General features: G+C 37.4%; 1 protein-coding gene across 2 annotated transcripts in view; it reads left to right on the top strand.

Moving 5' to 3' along the window:
* Positions 1 to 4,142: 4,142 nt before the first annotated feature.
* FSTL5 (follistatin like 5) overlaps positions 4,143 to 21,958 on the top strand; it is a 245,214-nt gene continuing 227,398 nt past the window's right edge. Inside the window, exon 1 of one of the 2 annotated variants that reach the window (XM_090138465.1) lies at positions 4,143 to 4,177. Coding sequence is in view for 1 of the 2 variants with exons in the window: in XM_090138464.1 (XP_089994590.1) it covers positions 5,167 to 5,252 (86 nt within the window). In the remaining variant the exon portion in view is untranslated. Of the gene's footprint in view, positions 4,178 to 4,846; positions 5,253 to 21,958 lie in introns of those variants that run through there. The other variant, XM_090138464.1, reaches the window with a different exon arrangement.

Genomic DNA, 21,958 nt, shown 5'->3' with positions numbered 1-21,958 from the left:
CGATCTCCTGCGCCAGATGGTTGGCACAACCTCTCTCCAAGCCACAAGCAAGCTAATTTTCTTCTGTGCCATTTGCCAGTGTCTGCCATTCTGGTGTTCGTGATGCCCTGCTGTTATAAAAGCACCAGGCCAGATCTAGCACACTTTATCATGCTTTTTGATCAGCACAGTGTTTCTAGCGCATGTGTTATCATTTCTCAAATTCATTAAAAGATTAAACAGACACGGAGTGTATTAGACCAGCAGAAGTTGAGGGAAAGATGCTTGTTTCCAAAGTTCTTGCTGTACATGTGTGTGAGAGAGAGATTGGGAAGCTAATTCATGCCATCCCATAGCAGAGCAGGCTGAGAGTTCTCCTGCTGTCATTTACTTCAAGCTAATCAATGGCCTTCACTGCTAACAGCTGCCACTGAAGGGACAGCTGTCTTCATCTACTAAAAATAAAATAAAAGGAATAATGTTTCAAAAAGAAATATAAATTAAACTACCTCTATGTGTGTAGTCAGGTTATTTTTAGTCTCGTGTTCTACTCTGTCAGCTTAGCTGGGACAACAAATTAATTGATCCTCGGCAGTATCAGATTTCAGTAGCGTGGATTGCCTGCTAATTTGATAATGCAGATCATGTGATCCCTTTTCTCCCTTTGAATGGTTGAAGATATACCACCAGAAGAAAATAGAATGTTGTTGCAGAGGTGCTGAGTGGTACCAAGCTATGGGGAAATCACTGGAATAATTGAAAGAGTGAGTAATAATGCTGAAACTCTCTTAAATTTCCTATCTTCTTTTTTTTTTTTTTTTTCTTTACAGATTGCTAATACAAAAATCCAAGCACATAAAAATGATTTTAAATAGCTTTAGAAGTGATAGCGCTAGAAAAGCCAGGAGGAGAGAAATAGCCACTTCTGAAACAATGTGTTTACTTTCTAATTCTGCATACGTTTCACGTGGAAGGCTGTTTAGAAGGTAAATAGTTCTGGAGAAATGGTTACCTGTGGCAGAAAAGCAGATCCAAATTATTCAGACTAAGAAAGCCACTGTTGTTCTAAACTCAGTGGATAAGGGATAGGTTTTAAATTATGAGAGCAAATGTTTTGGACAAATACTGAATAGCTCAATAAACCACTATTATTTGGGTTGACTTCCCCTTAATGTTTTGAGACTTTGATCTTCTCCTTGTCTTGCATACACTTTCCTGCTGTATTGGATCTTGTTTTAAACTACCTCACAGATACAAAATAGGAAAATCTTTATTATTAATAATGACAGTCTTAATAGGTGTAAAATAATCTTGAAGTTCCTATGTATTGCTCACCTCTACAAGAAAACCTTACTTCCTACTGTTTGATTTTAAATTTAAAAAAAAGAAAAAGAAAAAACTGAATATAACTAACAGCTTGTTCTAACTATTAAATTAAATAATTAAAGTTATGGAAATCAGGGCCATGTTATTAAGCAACACCAGTCTTTCCCAGAATAACAATTAATTGTTAAACACATTATCTTGTCCACTGAAGCGTTGTACTTTGGTCTGTATTACAGTAAAGGGAAGCAATAGTCTACTGTAGGATTCTGTGGACTGAAAGGTTTTGACCAAAAACAGGAATGATGAAATTTCTAGGTCACAAAATAGTGAAAATAGTTCAAGTCCACTCACTGACTATTTATTTACTTATTTTGCAGAAAAGTAGAGCAAGGCACACAAAATTTAATTCACAAAAGATATACATTAGAAAAAGGCAGAAAACTTTGGATGAGTATAAAAAGATTTATTTTCTATCAACTGTGATAGCTACGTATTCAGACATAAAATAGACGAAAAATTAGAAAATGCATGTTCTACATCAAAATATTCTCCATTTATTACATCAAAGACATCAAAATATTGTAATTAAATTCAGTTTTCATAAGCTAGATGTCAAAGCGAGCATCCAAAGAAGAAAGATGAGCATGATTGGATCTGTACATTAAAAAAAAATACAAAAATATCAGGTCTTATATTACACTACGTCCTTGTTTGACTCTTTAATTTAATTACAAATTCTTCCTTCACAAGACTTTGAGAATTCTTCCCAGAGCCTTCCCTACCAATTTGCAAAGCCAGTATGTCAGACCTTGCATAATTTGATGGATTTCAATTACTTCGTGAACTGGGTTATGCAAAACACTTCTTCTGTTCTGATGGTTTGTTTCATGTACTTTCATAATAGCAAAGAAAAGTGGGTGGGCAAGGTCCATGTTTGCCCTCAGATTTCATTTTCCACTGAATTTGGAACCAGTCATTTCTAGGTTTGCTTCTGTTTCAAGAGAGCTTCTGGTCCAGCTATCCTAGTTAAGTTAAGTTAAGTTAAATTGACTCAACTTCAGTTCTGTACCTCCAAAACTGTCATTAAGTAATGAAATGTTATTCTGTTGGTACATTCCAAGCAACCTGAGAGGGCTTTGGAAGAAAAGAGGAGAAGAAACAGAACCACAGTGATACAGATATGTTAACAGCCAGCCAAACAGGCCTTATGATAACTGGCAATTATAACAGGTTGTTTCAATGAAAGTCTGTTTGATTTGGCTTTATATTGTACATGTGATGTATAAAAGTGTAAAAGTTAATTATGTTTCTTCTTGTAGTGCCTTGACCTAATTAGCAGTCCTGTTAAAAAAAAAAAAAAAAAAAAAAAAATCCCTTACAAAATAGCGATCAGCAAATTAAATCCAATGTATCATTTTATTATTTCTTGCATTAACTATTTCAGTTCTTTAAGTACTGGATTTACCTTGTTTTGTTCATCCCTATGATTTTATTCCACATAGAGTTGCTATAGATGCAGGTATAATTAATGTAACCTGCTACTGTAGATCAGAAGAGCTGACCTCTGTCCATCTTACTCTGGCCGTGGATGATTTAAAGGCAGTTTAATACTTTAATCTGTAGCACATTTTCCCGAAAGGCTGGAAGCAGGTAACCTGTAATGCCTCGAAGAGTAGACAATTTTCGTAATGATTTCAAATTGAAGATTAAGCAGCCACTCTTTGAAAGTGTTGGAATGAATGATAAATTTATCTGAAAGTAATAAATCAGGTAACTAATTACCTCACAAAAAAAAAAAAAAAAAAAAAAAAAGAGGTGGTTCAACTGAGACTTAAAACTATTGTTTCTTGGCTTGATTTTGCATTAGAATATTTCTAGTTTTCAGGCTATTTGCTTTCCTTTGTCTTTAATTTTTATTTTTTTCTTAATCTTTTTTTCTTGGATGGGGGTAGTGCTGGCTTCTGTCCATATGGAGGTACCTGCCCTCCATCCTACATGCAGACTGGTAATCTCATCTCAGGATATGTTTCATAAAGAAGAGTCAGGGAGGCAAGTGTATACTTTTAAGATAGGTTACCAATGAGGAGCTTTACCCCAAAACTCAAACATTCTTGATAAGAATGGCAGGGATTACCGATACCGGCGGTGCCAAACCTCTGGAATACCTGAGAGTTTTGATAGCAGGTTCGTATATTAAAGCTTATACATATTGCATAGCGTTCACCCCTCTTTGAGCGTGGAAGCACGCTCATCCCCTGCGCTCGTTTGGGTTGCTGCTTCACAGCAGTTGCACTTCTTCCTGCTGGCTGCAATCTGCCCCACAAAGCTGAGGACGGCTCAGGTCTTCGCTCCGGAGGTGGGGATGGGAAGGAGAAAGGGAGAGGCGAACTCCACCGGGACGACAGCCCTCCGACTGACAAGGAGCGGGGGAGCTGAGCCGCGGGCTCCCCCTCCATAAGAGACGCTAATGATAATAAAAGGGGGCGGGAGGGAGTTGCGCGCAAGTTGGGCGGCGGGGCGGCCGCGCCGGGGGCGGGTCGGAGGCGGGCCGGGCGGAGCGGAGCGGCGGCGGCGGCTGCGGGCGGCAGTCGGGCTCGGCGGCTCTGGCGACCGGTGGTGCTGTCCGCGGCTCGGCGGTGCTGAAGGGCGGGCGCCCCGCGCGCCTCCCGCGGCGCCTGGGGGCCGGCGGGTTTCTCCGCGCTGCGCTGCGAGTCTCGTTTTTGCGCCTGGTTTTGCGGAACGGAGAAGTATCCCCGGTGTTTGCGATTTTTGTGAGCGTGCGAGGACCCGGCGTTTTGTTTTGGGGTTTTGTTGGTTTTTTTTTTTTTTTTTTTTTTCCCTTCCTTGAGGACTTTAGTGACTCTTGGATAAGGTAAGCAGCGTTTATTTATTTATTTGTTTTCTTCCTTTGCTTGATATCTATCTACAAGTAGTACTGGGGTGACAAGGGGTGGAGAAGCTGGTAATTATAAGCTGAGCAAAGTTGGGAGCTTGTTTGTCCTTTGGTCGGTATAGGGGCAGCACTTGGGAAAGAGGCATGCATCGGCAAAAGGGATTTTGGATACAAAAGATGGAGCCAGAACAAGAAGTTAGAGGCTTTTTTTTTTTTCTTTCTTTCTTTTTTTCCTAGAAAACTTGTTTTTTATAGGGGTGTTTCAATGTATGTAATTATTTTATTTTAAAAATCTCCAGTATTTTAAAGGGCTATCAAGAGATATTACAGAAACTGTTTTGAATAAACATCAGTTTGGTGGGGACAAAAAAAGCCTTAAATGATCCTGTCTGGATCCAGAAGGGATATATGAGGTCATCCTTGGAAGTAGAGAGCAAAGTAGGAATTAAAGAGGATTTAAAAGCATAGCCTCATGCTGCTGCGTGTTCATCTGCGTGCTTGTGTGTGCGTAATACAGAAGGACAGCTGGACCTCTGTGTGTGATTAACAATTATGGGCTGTAACGCTGGAAACTTGTGAAATAGCATATTTCTGAAAGGGATCAGCCCGATTGCTGACTCCAAGGTCAGTGTGTGCAGTGTAGTGTGTGTGAGCCCATGAAAGTTGTGAGTTGTTTCCTCTGCTATTGACTGACAAACGTTCAGGCCTTCCTCCAGACTGTAGCTAGGTGTAAATGCATAACTCAGATTTAATAACGCAGAAGTACATTGCACTACAGCACTGCTGCTGTTGGTAGCTGAATGGAACTGGAAAGTGTGGGTAGATGAAATGCCTTGCTATTTTGCAATGTCTTGCTATTCCAGAAGTGTTTAACCTTTTATAAGCTTGGTAGGGCGCTGTGTTTCACAGAAGGTTTTTCTACTGCTTCTGGGAGTTGCTGGAGTTCTGCACAGGCAGAGCAAGGCACCATGCAGGGAGTTCTGCACACACAAAACACCATGCAGGGATTTCTGCACGCTCAGGGCAGAGCACCATGCAGGGACTTCTCTCTGAGGTAAAGGTTGATTCCAGAAGGAATTTGCTGCTTGTAGCCAATGCAACTGTGATGACTGAATGGAACAGACAAGCAAATGAGGTCCTCACCCTGCCTTTTGTAGCGTGATGTATTGAGTTATACTCTTGTGGCTCCGGAAAATTTTCTTTGGATTGGAAACCTCTAAAACACATTTTTTCTTTACCTGGTTGTCTTGTTCAAGAACTAGCAGCTGTTGTAACTGTTGTAGCGTGGAGAAACTTCTGTTGGTGATATAAAGCTGATCATAGCAGATTTGTTTCATGTTTTATTGGTATTTTATTTATTTAGTTTTTGTTTGCTCCTGTAGCACTTAATAAATGTTAAGGTGTTTGTACTGAATGTTTTTATCAGCCAGAATACAAAGACAACAATCTGGCAGCAGCATAGAAATACTGAGGAGTGAAGTTGAAAGCAAGAAGATTGAGGTGAATGTAGTATAGGTTGCTAAGACTTTCATTGCATTTAAATAGTATAGGAAATACAGATGATTTACTTTCTCTCTCTTTTTTTTTTTTTTTTTTCCCACTAATTATGAAACAGCTGTCATTTTCCTCTCAAAAAGGTAGGGAAAAATTTTTATTGCACAGAACTTGCACTTACTGTAAATTCTCATTAACAGTCTACCAAATAACTAAGACAGGTGTTTTCATCTGTCACTGACGTGTTCATGAACTGAATCTGCAAATCCTTATTCGCTTGAGTAGTCTTTATTCATACAAACAGTCCTGTAAACTGCAAAGGGACTACATCCATCATTACATGAGTGAAAGTCATTGATCTTGCTGAGATCAGTCATTTTACCAGCATCAATCAGGTGATAAACTTTGAAGCTGAAGTATTAATTCTGCACCTTAATTTCTGTCTTGCATTTTTGCATTTTCCGGGTGATGTTTTGTCTTGGTTTCCACTTGACTGCTTTATTTTATAAATCAAGTTTGAACTACAGAGGTTTGGAATGATAAGTAGACTCTAGAGGAAATAAAATGGCACTACTGTACTTCAACAAAGTGGTTTTCTAAATATGCTTTTACATGAAGTGGAATTTTTACATTGTGATCCAAAACAATTCTGCTCATTTGTTGTTGTAAAAAGTGTTTAGACAGTTTAGACTACTGTCTTCAGCAGTCATCCTTTTCAAGTATATTTGTATACTTGGAAGGAAATGAGAAGTTCCAACACCTTTAATAGTCAAAAGTTGAATACAACAGAATACTAATGACACAGCTAAAGAGTTGTCTGCAAAAATGCTGTGAACTCAGGGAGGACTGTTGGCATAAAATCAGTATTCAGGGAAACCCACTGCATTAGTGCTGCTTTAATAGACCTTGCATACATTGAGCAGCACATGGGTATGTGCGTGTGCTGGCATATGCTTATTGATTGCATCAACACATTTTAAAACTTTTAGGCTAGTGGGTCACAAGAAATGGTACTCAGGAAAAAGCAACCCTAAGCAAATGTTATTTTGTTTGGTTCTAGATGTGTTCTAGATATAATAAGCCAGTTTGTCATTGTGGATTTTTTTTTTTTTTTGGTGAGAGTTTTCTCAATACTCTTCAGTATATATTTAAAAAAGCAAGGTTATTCAACACTAGATAAAGAAAAATATACAATAATATAAAATATTTCACTAAAATTATTTGAAAAATGAATTTTCTTGGAATAAATGTATGCAGTTCTAGACTGTTATTTTCTATAAAGATTCAGAAAAAGAAGTTTTGCATCACTCTTCCTTGATTTCTAGAGAATATAAAGTTCTAATGAAAGCAAGGCTGTACAAAGCTAAGCAAGAAGGTGGAGCTCCAGTGCGAGTTGTTTTACCTCATAACAGTTCTGAATTTAGCTTAGAAATTTCTAAAGTAGAAGGCCAAGTGAAACTTAGGTGGCTGATTCTGGATATTTTTCTCCAGACTGACAAATTCTGTGGAGTAATACAGGATATTAAAAACTTCAAGACTGAGTTACAACTTTGAATCAAACGCCACTCTTTGTTTTTCTTTTTTTCTAAGTTAGCATAGGGAAATAATTGTTAATTATTCGGTGTAGCTTGACCTAGAATGTTACATAACTTTAAAGCAAAGTAAATAGATTAGCAAGTTTATTTGCAAATCTGTTTAAACCTGTTTTATAGTTCAAGCTTATTTATTTATTTATTTATTTATTTATTTATTATTTTCCACTCTGTAGGGAGTAGCTGTCAACAAATGAAAAGTCTGGCAACTTGTTTCCGTGAAATATTATGCATATTTAATACGGTGTGCTTTTCTTTCCTCTTGATAGACAGAAAAGACAAAGAACATTCTTTTTACACTAGTAGAACAGTACACTAAAACTTCAGCATAAATAGATATTGAGAAGGCTGGGCGTTGAATGTCAATTGTGGTTGTATGGTGCCTTTGAAAACAGTGCTGAGTGAAAACTCCCTTGAACAACCTCATTAAAATGAAAGATTACTAATAAGCAGGGAATGCAGTTGTAACTTCAAAGGAATCAAATCCATGTCCTAACTCTCCTCTGTGCTATTTTACAAATTCTTTGGGTTTGGGGTTCACTGAGTAACCTCTGGTTACAAAGTCTTGTTTCCTAATAAGTAGCACTTATTCCAGCTCTTACATTTATCGACGTATGTTTTCATTTGTTTTGCTCTGGTTTTACTGGAACAGTGAGGGTGGGTCAGTGCAGATAAAGAAATTTCTGTGCGCTTATAGTGGCAAAAGAGCAGTGAAACTGCTCCCCATTTGCTGTTATCTCCCATTTCCACCGTGTCATTAATATCTCTGGTTATTCTGGCTGAGTGTAGTGCCTTGAGAGATGTAATGAAATCAGTTGATATCAACTGAACTATTGCTATCTAGCCACGAATAACTCCTTGCCCACTTGATGTGGAAACTACTTGAAAATATGTATTTTCTACCTATTTTTAGCTTGATTTGATAGCAGGGTTTACTTGATAGCAATGTTTATGTGGGTATTTACCGGATGGAAATAGTAAGTCTGCTTAATTAATAACACTGTATAACTTTCGAAGTGAAATTAGTGGCAAATCGCTTTTCTGCTTTGCTGAATTGTGCAAATCTCAAGACAGTGGCAAGTTGTAAAGAGTTAAATGAGGGGAGATCTGGCAATACTTGTGCTGATTGCTTGAAGTAGGGTGAAGTTCACAGTTTATTTGCATTTGAATTAATTGAGATTAGCGTCCAGCAGTGCTTTTCAGAGCAGGCTTCAGAAAGACTTTATTGTATAATAAAGCACTTGAAAATGTTAGTTGGAAGATGATGGAGGATATTTAAAATACTTGTGTTTTTTTTTTTTTCTTCCACTCACGCAGTGATTTTTTTTTTCCCCTCTTTTTTCTTAAAATAAGGCCTATTGTTACTCTGAAGTATTTTTACACTGAATGGGTATTCTTATGTTAAAAGCCACTATCATTTTCAAATCAGCATATTAAAAGCTTTCTGAAGTACTTTCTTAGTTTCTTCGTGAAGAAGTTATTAACATTTAAAAAAAAAGAAATAGAGTAATTTTAAAACAGCTTGTAACATTAATCAGATGCAATGTAATGGAAATTTTTAACTTATGTGCAAGAGCAGTAAAAAAAAAAAAAAAAAAAAAAAAAGAAATAAAACTTTTGTTTCCCTTAAACAGTATCACCAGGATTATAATTACAGAAATAATCCCATAGTAAGAGTTCTGTATTTGGTGATAGTCATTCCCCTATAGTGATATGAAGAAACAGATTCAATAAGGAGCAACAACAGTATGAAGAATGGAAATGCTGAGGTATCTAGGAGGTTTATTTAGGAAAACATGCAAATAAACTGTGAAAAAAAGTAGGCAAAATAACTGTGAAGTAGTTCTTCCTTAAATCTGCAGTTTATGCACGTTGTCTTCTGCTGAGTTTTCTCCAGCTTATGTGTATCTTTTGTGCATTGTGTGCCTAAAACAAGATACAGTACTCTATATGTAAGGTGTTGAGGACTGTTCAACAGAAAAGACCAGGATCTCCATTCGGAGAACAAATTCTCAGAAACTTCTGTTTCATGGAAGGCTGCATATGCATATAAATGCACATGGACCAGTTCACACATGAGAGCTTCAGCAGCTTGACTTTCTATTTAAACAGCAGAAAACACGAGTAAAAGAAGAGATGCACCACGTTCATTCTGTAAACGCTTTTTACATCTGCATTTTGATTTCAAAAGAACTCTTCTGGCTCAGTTTAGTGATTCATTTTTTCATCACCTTTCCTAGCAGCATCTACTTTTTCCCTTCTAAGGACTTAAGTCAACAGGAAGCAGAAACCTTCATAAGACATTAGATCTATTTAACATTTTAGGTGACTGTTCACTTCCTTTGTGAAAGATGAGATTGTTGAACCCGTAAAATGAAATCTGGGATCATTTACCTCTGGGAAAGGCTGATTTTCCATTTTTTTGTGCAGATACAGAATCACAGAATACCTCTGGTGATAGGGGATCTTAATGTTTATCTAGTTTCAACTCTCCTGCCTTGAGCAGGGTTGCCAACCAGTAGATCAGCCCAGCCTTGAATGCCTCCAAAGATGGAGCATCCACAACCTTCTGAGCAACCTGTTTGAGCACCTCACCACCCTTTGGATAAAAACTTTTCTTCCTAACATCTACTCAAAATCTCCCTTCTTTTAGTTTAAAGTCATTCCCCCTTGTCCTGTCACTCTCTGGTAGTGTAAAAAGTTAGTCCCCCTTCTGCTTCCAAGCTCCCTTCAAGTACTGGAAATCTTTGATGAGATCTTTTCAGAGCCTTCTCTTCTCCAAACTAAACAAACCCAACATCCTCAACCTATCTTCACAGAAGAGATGCTCCAGCCCTTTGATCGTCTTCATGGCCCTTTCTTGGACCTGCTCCAACATCTTCATATCCTTCCTGTACTGAAGGCCCCAGGTTTGGGTACTTCACAAGAGCAGAGTAGAGGGGGTCAGCCACTCCCCTCACCATGCTGGCCACCTCTCTGTTGATACAGCCCAAGATACCATTAGCTTTCTGGGCTGATGTCCAGTTTTTTGTCCATTAGGAGCCCCCCAAGTCCTCTGCAGGACTGCTCTCAATGAGTTCTTCTCCCATTCTGTATTCATATCTTAGAATCTTAATCCTAAACCCTAAATCATAGAATGGCCTGAGTTGAAAAGAACCTCAAAGATTATCTAGTTTCAACCCCCCTGCTATGTGCAGGGTTGCCAACCGCTAGACCAGGCTGCCCAGAGCCACATTCAGCCTGGCCTTGAATGCCTCCAGGGATGGGGCATCCATAACCTCTCTGGGCAATTGGGATTGCCTCCACCCAAGTGCAAGATCTTGTGCGTGGCATTGTTAAACCTCATTAGATTCTCATGTGCCCACTTTTTGATCCTGTCCAGGTCCTTCTGGATGGTGTCCCTTCCCTCTATTGTGTCAACTGTACCACTCAGCTTAGTGTCATCAACAAACCTGCTGAGGGTACACTCAATCCTCCTATCTGTGTCTTTGATAAAGATCTTGTGAAGCACAGGTCCCAAGACAAACCCCTGGGGAACACAATGCATGTCCATCCTCCACCTGGTCATATTGCTATTGACAACAATCCTGTGGCTACCACCATCCAACCAATTCTTTATCCACATAGTAGTCCAGTCTTCAAATCCATATTAGTGATAAGTACGTGGTGTGGGAGCTTGTCAATGTCCTTGTGCAAGTCCAGGCAGATGACATCAGTTGCCATTCTTTTGTCCACTAGTACTGTTCCTCCATCAAGGAAGACCACCAGATAGGTCAGCATGATCTGCCCTTATTAAAGTAGTGCTTCAACACCTCATCTCACATGCCTTAACATCTCTTCCAGAAGGACCCATGACCTTCCCAGGAACAGATGTGAGGCTCACTGGTCTCTAGTTTCCCAGGTCTTTCTTTCTCCCATTCTTGTGTATGTGAGTGGTGCTTCCCTTTACTCAGTCATTGTGGACTTTGCCTGACAGCTGTGAATTTTCCACTACGATGGAGAGCAGTCTGACAGCCACATCAGATAGTTCCTTCAGAAACTTCAGTTACATGTCATCTGGCCCCGTAGTCATTCATCCACATGAGGTGATCTTGGACTTGTTCCACTCTTAAACTGGGAGTATTTTGCTCCCCCTGCTTAGAAGTTCAGGGACACGAGAGATATGAGAAGCATGACTGGCCTTGAAGACCGAGGCAAAGTACTCACCCTTCTCCATGTCGGAGGAGGCCAGCTCTCCCTTCTAATTTATCAGAGGTATTCATAAGGTTCTAGAGGTGAAGGCTTTGAAAATAGTAAAAAAGACAGTATTACTTTCAAACATATGCTCAGTTAGGCCAACACGATTCATGGGAATACAAATCGTGATGTTAAAATGAAACATTATTTTAACAGCAAGGAATCGATTTCTTCATTGTTGCTGAAGATGTTAATTATCATCACCCATGTTAACAGTGGGAAGTCCACAAAGAAGGAAGAAAGGCTCTTCCAGACAGTATTTTTGTCAAGTCCTTATAAAATGGAGTCAAGTTCCATGTTTCCTCTCTTTGCAGCAGCCAAGGTTAGCCATGAGTTTGCCTCCAATGAGAAATCAGTGTTTTCAATCTTGAGTGCTGATTTTAAAATTGAAGTACAGTTAATCCCATTGCTGTTCTCATGTATTACTAGGCCTTTGGCAGAGACTATTCTGATTCAGAAAAAAAAACTGCAAGACTCACAACACCGAATCATGGTGCTTTGAAAACAGACCATATCTTTCACTTATTTTCTATGCCTATTGAGATGAATGAACATCAGCTACAATATTGGAAAAGTGAAATACTAATTTTGAACTTTTCAGGCTTACAAAATACATGTTGTACTTGTATCTTCCATTTTTGCTTCCCTTTAATTCTTAGGTAAATCAGAAATTAGCAATAATTAGTATTACTGAAGTATTAAAAAATAAAAATTAGAATCCTATCTTATTTTTGATGGTTTTTTGCTCCACGCTGCTTTTGATAAAAAGTAATATTCATCAAAAAGTATTCTACAAGTTGATGCATGAGTTGATTTAGTTCTTTTCTCAAAACATGAAAATTAAAAAAAAAAAAACCACAGAAAAAAAAAAACCCAAAGACAAAACCAATTAATACCTCTCCTGAGATTTAACTTCCATATTATGCAAAGCGTTCTTCATATTGGAAAGAGTTTTTAAAGTGAATTGAAACTGTTCTGCTTAGGTATAATTACATTTTACTCTACTATCTAATAAGAGGTCGTTTCTCTTCTTTTGTGCTTTGAGAATTATTGTCACAAAAATATTTGAAGAATCTCCATTTGTATGTTCTTGTTGCATTCAGCAGGGGAGGTGGTAGTAGTGGTGTTAGCTGCACCGTGGGGTTTTCTTTGAAGCTTTAGCTGAGTGCTTCAGGCACTAGATCTTAAAATTGATGCCCCCTGTGGAACAAAAAATCTAATATTTTAATATATTTGCGTCCTTTACATCTTTTCAGCATGACAGTCACATTCATCTACTGCTGTAGGCGCTCAGTAATGTCTTCCATGCATAAGTAAACATTTTGAGGGATTTCCATGCTTATTTTTACATATACTGTATACATTTTACATGAAAAGTTAATAAAGCTACACTGATGATTAAACATATTTTTAGAGCCTTGGAAATGAATATAAAAAATAACTTCCCCCAACTCCCCAGGTTGTCATGATTTCTGAGCTATGAGAGGTCTCAAATTAGTAAAAAGATACGCATTAAAGTTTGGGTCGTAGACTGACTGTAATGAGTTCAGAGTATTTTTATTAATTCATGTGCTACATCCATATCTTTCATGAGCCACGTGAAGTAAAATAACTGATAATTTTCTTTTTATTGTTCTCTCTGTTTGCCTTGTGAGAGACAAAAGATCCATGTGTAGTCAGTTAGTCTTGTAGTTTTGATAAATGGAGCATTTCTTCCTGGAGTCACAGTGTGCAGAAACGTTGTAAGAAAACTTCTGATCATAAGAAAAGTTCTGATCATTAAGATGCTAACGGTTAAAACATAGGCAAGGAGTCTTGTATATTTGTTGTTTTTCTAATAGAGCATGAGTAGCAGATTATATTATTGCATAGATATTTCGAATTCTGAAAATCTATTTGGGTATTAAATGGGGTTATTTATTTCAATAAAAGCTACAACACTGTGTATAGAAAATAGTGCAAAATGCATTGATAGTTTTTTTTTTTTTTAATAACATTCAGAGTGAAGGATTCTCTTTAAAATTCCCATACATTAGCGATTGTTAAGGCTGCAGATTGTCATTTTGATTTGCAACATCAATTCTCGTAACCCAGCATGCAATGTGACACATTATTTTACATCTTTTAATATCCCTTTAATATCCAGTTAGGTGTTTTTAATACAGGAAAAGGCTTGGTAAATTTTTGGTTGCTTAGTGTTAGCTTGCTGTTCTCACTGAAACTGGATTTTTGAGGTGCCATTTTGGAAAGTCTGTTGATCTGCAAGATATGGGTATTTAGGGATGGCAAGAAGGAATTTCCTTCAGGAATTTCCTGAAAAGAGTTACTGCTATCACACCTATAAGTGAGTATTTAGGGACAAGGAGCTCCTAAGCTTATTTTGTTGTGCTTTTTAACTAGGTTTGTGAGCCAGTAGGCATTACAAATTTTTTCACAGCTTTTGACTAGTGTCTGAGGAACCCATTCTATCACAATCCTGTGATAATTGCATCAGAATTATTTGTGTGAATTGGATATAACACATAATTTTCTTTTCTTTCTGGCATTTATGTCCAGCAGTAATTATACCCTTCTGTTTCCCTATGTTATCTTTTATATTATTTTTTCTTACTCCTTTTGCTACTCATTTATTTCATAAATGTCCTCTTCCTGAATTGAATTGAATAGAGCAATTTTATTTTTTTTCAATAGGAGTGGTATATTTAATTTTTAACAGTTTCCAGTGTGTTGGTCTTGCAGTTTGATATGGAGTAGGAAATGTCAACTGTAAAACTTAAGAAATTAAAAAACCTCACTTGACTAAACTAAACTGAGACACTTGACTAAACTGAACTGAGGCTGTTCAGTCAACACAGAATACAAAAGATGACTCCATATGCAATGTGAAGGTTAAGTTAATTTACAAAGAGGAATGATGAAAGTGAGGCTTTTGAGTTGAAACTTCAAATTGGAAATTATGTATCTAGGCAGATATATTAAATCTGAGATCTGTTAGTAAACATAAATTGAAGAAAAGCAGTCTAGAAAAAGCAGAATTTAATTCTACTTTAGAAAGCCCCAGAAAAAAAAGAATTGCTGGTGTTACCATTGTGAAAAATGATATCTTTGTGTTTTCAGTCATGAACAATTACCGTTTAGGAGTGTGCTGTCCACAGATTTCTCATTCAGTACACTTCTGAGCTTGCCTGATAGTTCAAGATTATCAACAAACGGAGACAGAAGAGAAAAGGCTACGCTGTCTAGGAGTTGGACAGTAAGAATCCTGCTACTCATTTTGGCTTGTGCTATTATAAATCTATGCTCAGAGGAAGCCTGGTAGCTTATGAATGAAGGTGTAGAATTTGGTAAAACTGGACTTAAAGAGCAGAGTGGAGAAGGAGGAAGAAGTAAAGGAATTGTGTATAAAAATTAATAAAAACTTCAGAATTTCAAGGAAATATCATTGGAAAAGTATTTAATGGGTGGAAAATTTTATTTCTCTCACTCTGTGATATGAGATTGTCATTTTTCTCTTCAGCAGGAAGTAAATTTTATTATAAGATAGCTAGGCAGAAGGCAGAAGCCTCTGGCATATCTAAGTAGAAAACTTGCTCGTGTCTGCTGGGTGCTGTAGTATTTGCTGTGAGAGAAGGGGAAACCCAAAACGTTTAATGAAATAATGGTAACACAGAAGGAAAAAAAAAATAAAGGGGGGAGGGGAGGGAGAACAATAAGGAGGTAGTTATTTTCTTTTTCTTTAAAGCCATGAAGGAGGGGAGTCCCTAATATCTATGATTGTGACTTTGTGACTACTTCTCTTTCTCCCAGTTTCAAATGGAAAAAAACTGTGTAACTTGTGAAAAAAAAGAAAAGAAAAAAAATACCTGTGCTCCTCAACTGACTGAAAAATGGTACATTATTTATCTCATAGCAGGTTTACGTGACAGAAAATATGAGGGTAAATCAGACACCATATGTGCAACTCCACGATTATTAAAAGAACACTTCTGTAATGAAGACTATGTCATTATTTTGCAGTTTGCTTCCTACTATCTTTGCATGCATACTATTTCTGGCCATCTGTAGGAACTATTATTGATTAAGACTCTGGGCAACAATAACAACAGAAGAATATTAAAGGTAAAAGTCTATATTACTAAGGAAGCCTAATAAATTACTAGCTGCTCACCAAGTGCTGTTATGACCGACAGTAATATTCCTTTGTTATGTAACAAAACAATAATAGTAAAGCCCACCACCCACAGTGCTGCCTTAGAAGGGATGTTTGCAACTTCAAGATAAGCTAGTGCCACGTTGTGAAAATAGAACTTTGCAAATGTCATTTGCAGGATGGAAATGTATTACTTTTGTTGAGATAATTCAGACCATCTCAAAAGGAGAAATGTCTGTCTTGTTTCTGTGGTTTTCAGGGTCAAGCTTATAATCACAACAGTATTAGACAGATGCCCATACACTAAGCTTGTTTAAACAGCATTTCAATTACATTGTAAGTATAATGATTTAAAGTTTATTATGTTTACTTTGAAATAATAGAGCAAGAAAAGCAGTGAATCAGAGAATAAGCTATGTATTTTTACAGTGTAGTTAGATAGATAAGTCCATACTGAATCCTGATATCTGTCAGAAAAATGAAAGGTAAAAATATCATACTATATTAATCCATCATTTTGCTGACAATCACTAAATTGGACTGTTGGGTTGATTTAAAAACAGTCTTTGTCTAGTGGAAATGAAGATGCTTTTCTAGTGTTGTCTGAAGTTATTCAGATAAGTGGTGTCATGCACAAAACTATGCAAACAATATAATTACTCAACTGTTTTATTTGAAGACCTAATACTGAAAAAGAAAGGATCATTAAAATGTTAAAAAATGTGAAGCAGCATGTACTGGAATTAATATTTGAATGTATTAGCCGAATTTTCCTTTAAAATTAAAAAGAGATGTCAACAGATTGTGGGCCTTACTCTAATGCTCAGGTGAGGCAATCTAGGGAGCACCCATGCTGCTGAGATAAAAAAGGGAACGTTTCATGACTTTGCCAGGAGTTTTCTCTTTTCTCTGAGTGGAAACGGTAACAAAACAGCGAACTGTCCCCTGGGGTATATAGTTCTTCTTCTCTTCTGGGACAGGTACCTGGAACTGGAGTATTGACTCTTTAACTGTGCACTGCATGATGTTATGATGTGGAATACCAATGACCAAAAATCATAAAACTATGACAAGAGGAAAAGAAAAAAAGCTTTCCTTCAACATAAGACTTACAGAGAGATGGTTTTAGTGAAACTAAAAGTAGATTTCTAGAAGAGTATTAATTGAGCTGTGTTGGGTCCACTGGTATCCTTTCCATTCTTTTGACCTTTTGATCTGTCTTTTGTTGAACAAGAGTGCTCATATGAGTAGGTGGTGAGTTGGAACAGGAAGATGAACTGGCAAAAAAAAAAAAAAGAATTTTTCCTCTCTGCCCTTCCCCTTAATAGTTTTCATTTGGAAATTGAATGGGGTTTTCATCGCAATCATAGAGTTGCCAAGACTGGAAAAGACTTACGAGATCATCAGGTCCAATCATCCATCCATCACCAATAGTTCTGTCTAAACCATATCCCTTAAGACAATGTCTAAATGTTCCTTGAACACATCCAGGGTTGGTGACTCCACCACCCCCTTGGGCAGCCCATTCCAGTGCCTGACCACTCAGCGCCTGAGATCAGTTTAAATCTCACATGGAACTGCAGCCAAAATTAACAAATCTGCTTTCTTCAAAATTCTTCGAAAAGGAATTAAACTTGCATGTTGACGTGGACATATAGTAGGTTATAGAAATGATTAGCCAAGATAAGAGCGGAACAGAACAGAGCAGTTCTCTGACTTTAGTCCCTGAACTGCATGTAACTACTACTTTTATTTTCTTTGCTTTTTAAATTTATTAATTTTTCCTCCAAGGGATATAGTTGTAAGATTTCCTGTCAGGGCTTCTATTGGGATAATTTGTCCCTGTGGCATAAATTCAACTGGGTGATGATAGTCTTATGGGAATATTATTCTGTATGGAGATTGCTGGAGAGCAAACAGTGTTATAGTTACATTTATACTCCCAGGCATGTTTCTGATGACCCATTAAGGAAAAAAATATGTATTCTGAGAAGGGTTTTTCCTAGCTTTCTACAAAATGGTTCTTTTGAAGTAATTTTTAGATATCTCGTTTCTAAATTTGCATCTCCCTTAGGCTCTTAGAGTAGGCAAAACTGGGGCAAAATGACCACCTGACGAATCTTTCTTTCTTTTTTCATGCAAGATGTTCAAAGAAGACAAATAATTTTGAAAAAAAAAAAGGAATAATTTTTGGATTGTTTAAATAGTACAACACTTTTTTTTTCTTTTCCTTTTTTTCCCCTAATATGCATTGAATGCTATCATATTGTTCACTCAGAGCCATGGATTACTCAGGCTGTTGTGGGCAATGATCAGGGAGCAGTAGATAGTGGTACCCCTCCATACTAGAGTTTAGATTGTTATTTAGGGCTGATTCTAAGCACAGGAGGCTACCCAAACCAACCAGCAATTAGGTTAGCACTTTCCTTCTGTTTTCTTTCAAAGCATTCAGCATAGGAATTGCACGAAAGGGTGCAAAAGATCTGGCAGAAGTGTTCGCCAAGCAACTTCTAATAGTTTGTCAGCAATCCTGGCTAACTAGGAAGGTGCCAATTAATTGGGGGTTGGTGAATGTGATGCCCATCACCAAGAAGGGTAGGAAGGAGGATCTGGAGAATCACAGGCCTCAATGCTAGGGAATGTCATGAAGCATATCATCTTGTGCCATTGAACAGTACATACAGTTCAACAAGTTGATTAGGCCCAGCATGTGTGGATTTACACCTGACTAGCCATGACAAGATGGTCTGTTCAATGGACTTTGGAAGGGCTGTGGATGTTGTTTACTTTGACTTCAGCAAGGCATTCGATGCTGCTTCACACAGCCTTCTCCTGGTGGAAATGTCTATTCGGGATGTTTAGATGAGATATCAGGAAGAATGTCTTCATGAAAAGGGTGATTAGGCATTGAAATGGGCTGTGTGGATATGGCACTTAGGGAGATTGTTTAGTGGTGGATTTGCATTGTTAGGTTGTTGGTTAGACTTAATAGTCTTCTCCAACCCAAATAATTCTATGATTCCATACAGATTGCCTCATTCATTCTACTGTATGCTTAAGATGATGAAGGAGAAAGGAAAGGTGAATCTTTCCATCAGTCTTCGCAAGGTAATCCTGGTTTGCCACATGGGCAAGAATGAGAGAATTTCAGACTGTGAGAATGATTATATAATGTTGATTAGTACGAGAGTGTTTAATTAATGACTAAAATTAGACTTTGCTTCATCTGAATAGCCTTCACTGAGGCCCTTTCCTCTGCTTGGTAGTCACCTAAGAGCTGGAAGACATAATAGTTCTCAGATTGCATTGCATGTTGCTGAACAAGACGAAAACTTATTTCCTACATACATACTCTCTCACAGAATAATTAAACTGACTTTCAAAACGATTTTTTTTTTTTTTTTAAATCATTTGTTTTGATTTTGGTTTGCAGAAAACATAGTCTGGATATATAAAAGTTTCAAATTATTGTAGGGTTATCATTTCCAGACCTTCAGAATATGGACAGAAGCAGGAGAAGCTCTCTAGATTCTGACTGTGTAGGGATGCTTACCTGAGTCTGTAATGAGGATGCATTCATGCCAACAGTAACTGATTAATCAGTAAAGGGCCTTTGAGGAGTTGGAGTAAGCTGCAGGACTTTGACATTTGCCACCAATTATGTGATCAGTATTTATGGCTGATCAGTAAGAACGTGTTGCAGTGTTCAGCTGTGTCTTCTGGCTGTGCTTCACAAAGGTGCCCAAGATAATCCCAGTCTGTGTGGTTAACTCGATAACTGGGAATGGTGGCAGGGTGGGATGACAAAGGGAGCACACACACCTCTCAGGGATGTGGAGTGATTAAACGAGGTCACAGTTTCAGAGGGATAAACTTATAAACTTTCAGAGGAGATGGGATCCTCTTGCACACATAGTATCTGCTGATGGTAATACCTAAGACACCTAAGCTTGAATTTCTTGTTGAATTGTATATATATTTTTTTCTGTTAAAAGGATGTTCTTGGTGCTTTCTAGTGCTGTATATGGTCAAAGCTTAGTCACGTGCAGTTTTACAGCATTCTTTTCCTGTATTTCTAATATATATATATATTTAATTCTGCTATTGGTTTTTGTGTGTGTGTTTGTTTAGTTCAATAAATGAACACAATTTCTTCTTAATACATTACATTAACAAAATGGTGATGTTAGGGGAAAGACCTAATTCATTCCTTTACATTCTGACCATTTTATCACTACCTACTGGCAGCTTCTTAGATTTCTATTTTGTAACAGATCTATTCCATTCTTCTAAGAATTTCTTTTTTTTTAAACTAGTGAATTGTTGAAAATCTTATTTTGCAATCCATTTTACTACAAGCTCATCTGGCCATTGTAGGTTTCATATTTTACTTTCTGTAAGATTTCCAGCGTCCATTTGGAAGGCTTTTGTCTAGTAGATGCATTAGAGCACTATAAAATCATAATAAATACTTTTAAATAATATCAGGTAGTTTAAACATAGAAGAAAACAAATATTCTGATCAGAAGAGAAATACATTGTTTTGTTAGGAATATCTCTGTGAAATTTAGACAAGGCTACAGTTCAATGAAACACTAAAAACAGCTATCATGATACAATAAATCTGTGATAAATAGTGGAAGATAAATGACAAAGCTTTCAGTTAAAAAATAATAATAATAATAATTCATTTCATCCAATGTGAATGTCCAGGGTGGCCTTTTTTCTTCAAACCTCAGAACAGCACGTGTTTGGTTCATACCCTGCTCAGTCTATTTGTTTCACATAAAGAGAGAAGGATCTTATTTTAATCATGTGGGATTTCATATCCAAGTGAAACAGCCAGTCTAGTAGATATCAGAGATTTGTTTCAAATTGGGGTCAAAGGCATATTTTCAAACTTGTTCCTGTAGAGTACTCCCAAAGAATGCAGCTAAGCTGATGGGTTCTGGACGTTTCCTCAACTGACAGATCTAAGAAAGCTCTTGACTGACAGAACAACTGCAGTTTTCTGCGCTTCTTTCTGACTGCACTGAATTCAAGCTCATGAAAAAAAGTTGGCCTTTGTTACAATGCAATAGCAAGTCACTGCAAAGAAGAGTGACAAACACACAGCAGATGTAAGTTGAAAGAAAAAAATATCTATAGCCATTTCAGCTAGTAAAGTACAGGCCACTTTCAACTATTTGTATACTTTTATTGATCTGTATGTTTATACACGTGCTTCATTTAAAGACAATAAGGAACAACTTGAAATTTCATTCATTTTAGTTAGTGACGTGATTTTAGAGTTTCCTTTCCTTCCTTCTTGCATCATCCCTAAGTCCTCTAAACAGGGTAAAATGCTGTACCTCAGTTAATAAAAGATGATTTTAGAGTTATTTTCAATTAGGTCAGGATTTTATCTGTAGTTGACTTAATTACAGTAATGAGGGCACTGAGGCTGAGTGCTGGAGGGCAAATGTATTTTTGGTTCAATCTTGATGAGGACAAACTGCCCTGAGTTTCAAGAAATCATTTAAATAGCTGCAATATTTGTCTGTCTCGGTGACAGATCGAACTGTGGATAGATCCAATGATATTCAAATCCATGTGCATCTTTTTTGCTACAGTTTGATGACACGGTGTACGCTGTGAGTGCTATTACTGCTGTGTGTAATCCTCTCCATCACCCACGAGTGCATCTACAACATTTCTTTTTAATCTAATATGCTTTTGTGTTGTTTGCCTGTGTTGAAGGAGGCAAGGAGCTCAAGGTTCCTTGATTGTCATAGTCTCCTCTCTCTCAATTCCTTCTTCTGATAGTTATCTTCTAATGCTTTGAAGGCTGCTGAGGCAGTACTTATAGTCCCCTAAACTACCTGTTTTCTCTCTTTACATGCACGTTTTTTAGCATCTGGATTCCTCATTTAGTCCTTTATTTTAATTTTTTTTTTCCACTTCTTCAAATGCTGGTAGAGATAAGAAAAAATCTGCCTGTTCCCAGACACTTTCATGGTGGCCTTGAGCCACAGACTCTTGGCAGGTTGACGTTAGATTGGCGGAGATCTCAAAAAATGTTTGAGTTACTAAAAAAGTCCTCTTCACAGGTAACATATCTGAGAACCATCTCTGTTACAGCACTTCAACAAAGCACATTTCATAGATAACAGAGATGAAAAGGAATGGTAGAATAGCAAATATGCAAATATGAAGGAGGATTTTCACTCTTTAACTTACCAGCTCACCTGTTTTAAAAAAGTTTACATCATGAGTGGCTATTTTGCCTTCTCTAGGATGAGAAGTGTA

The sequence above is a fragment of the Phasianus colchicus genome, chromosome 4 (genome assembly GCF_987193195.1).
Source record: "Phasianus colchicus chromosome 4, bPhaCol1.hap1.1, whole genome shotgun sequence".
NCBI lineage: Eukaryota > Metazoa > Chordata > Aves > Galliformes > Phasianidae > Phasianus > Phasianus colchicus.
Note: the sequence above shows the minus strand (reverse complement) of the source record. Positions and strands in the feature narration are given on the sequence as shown.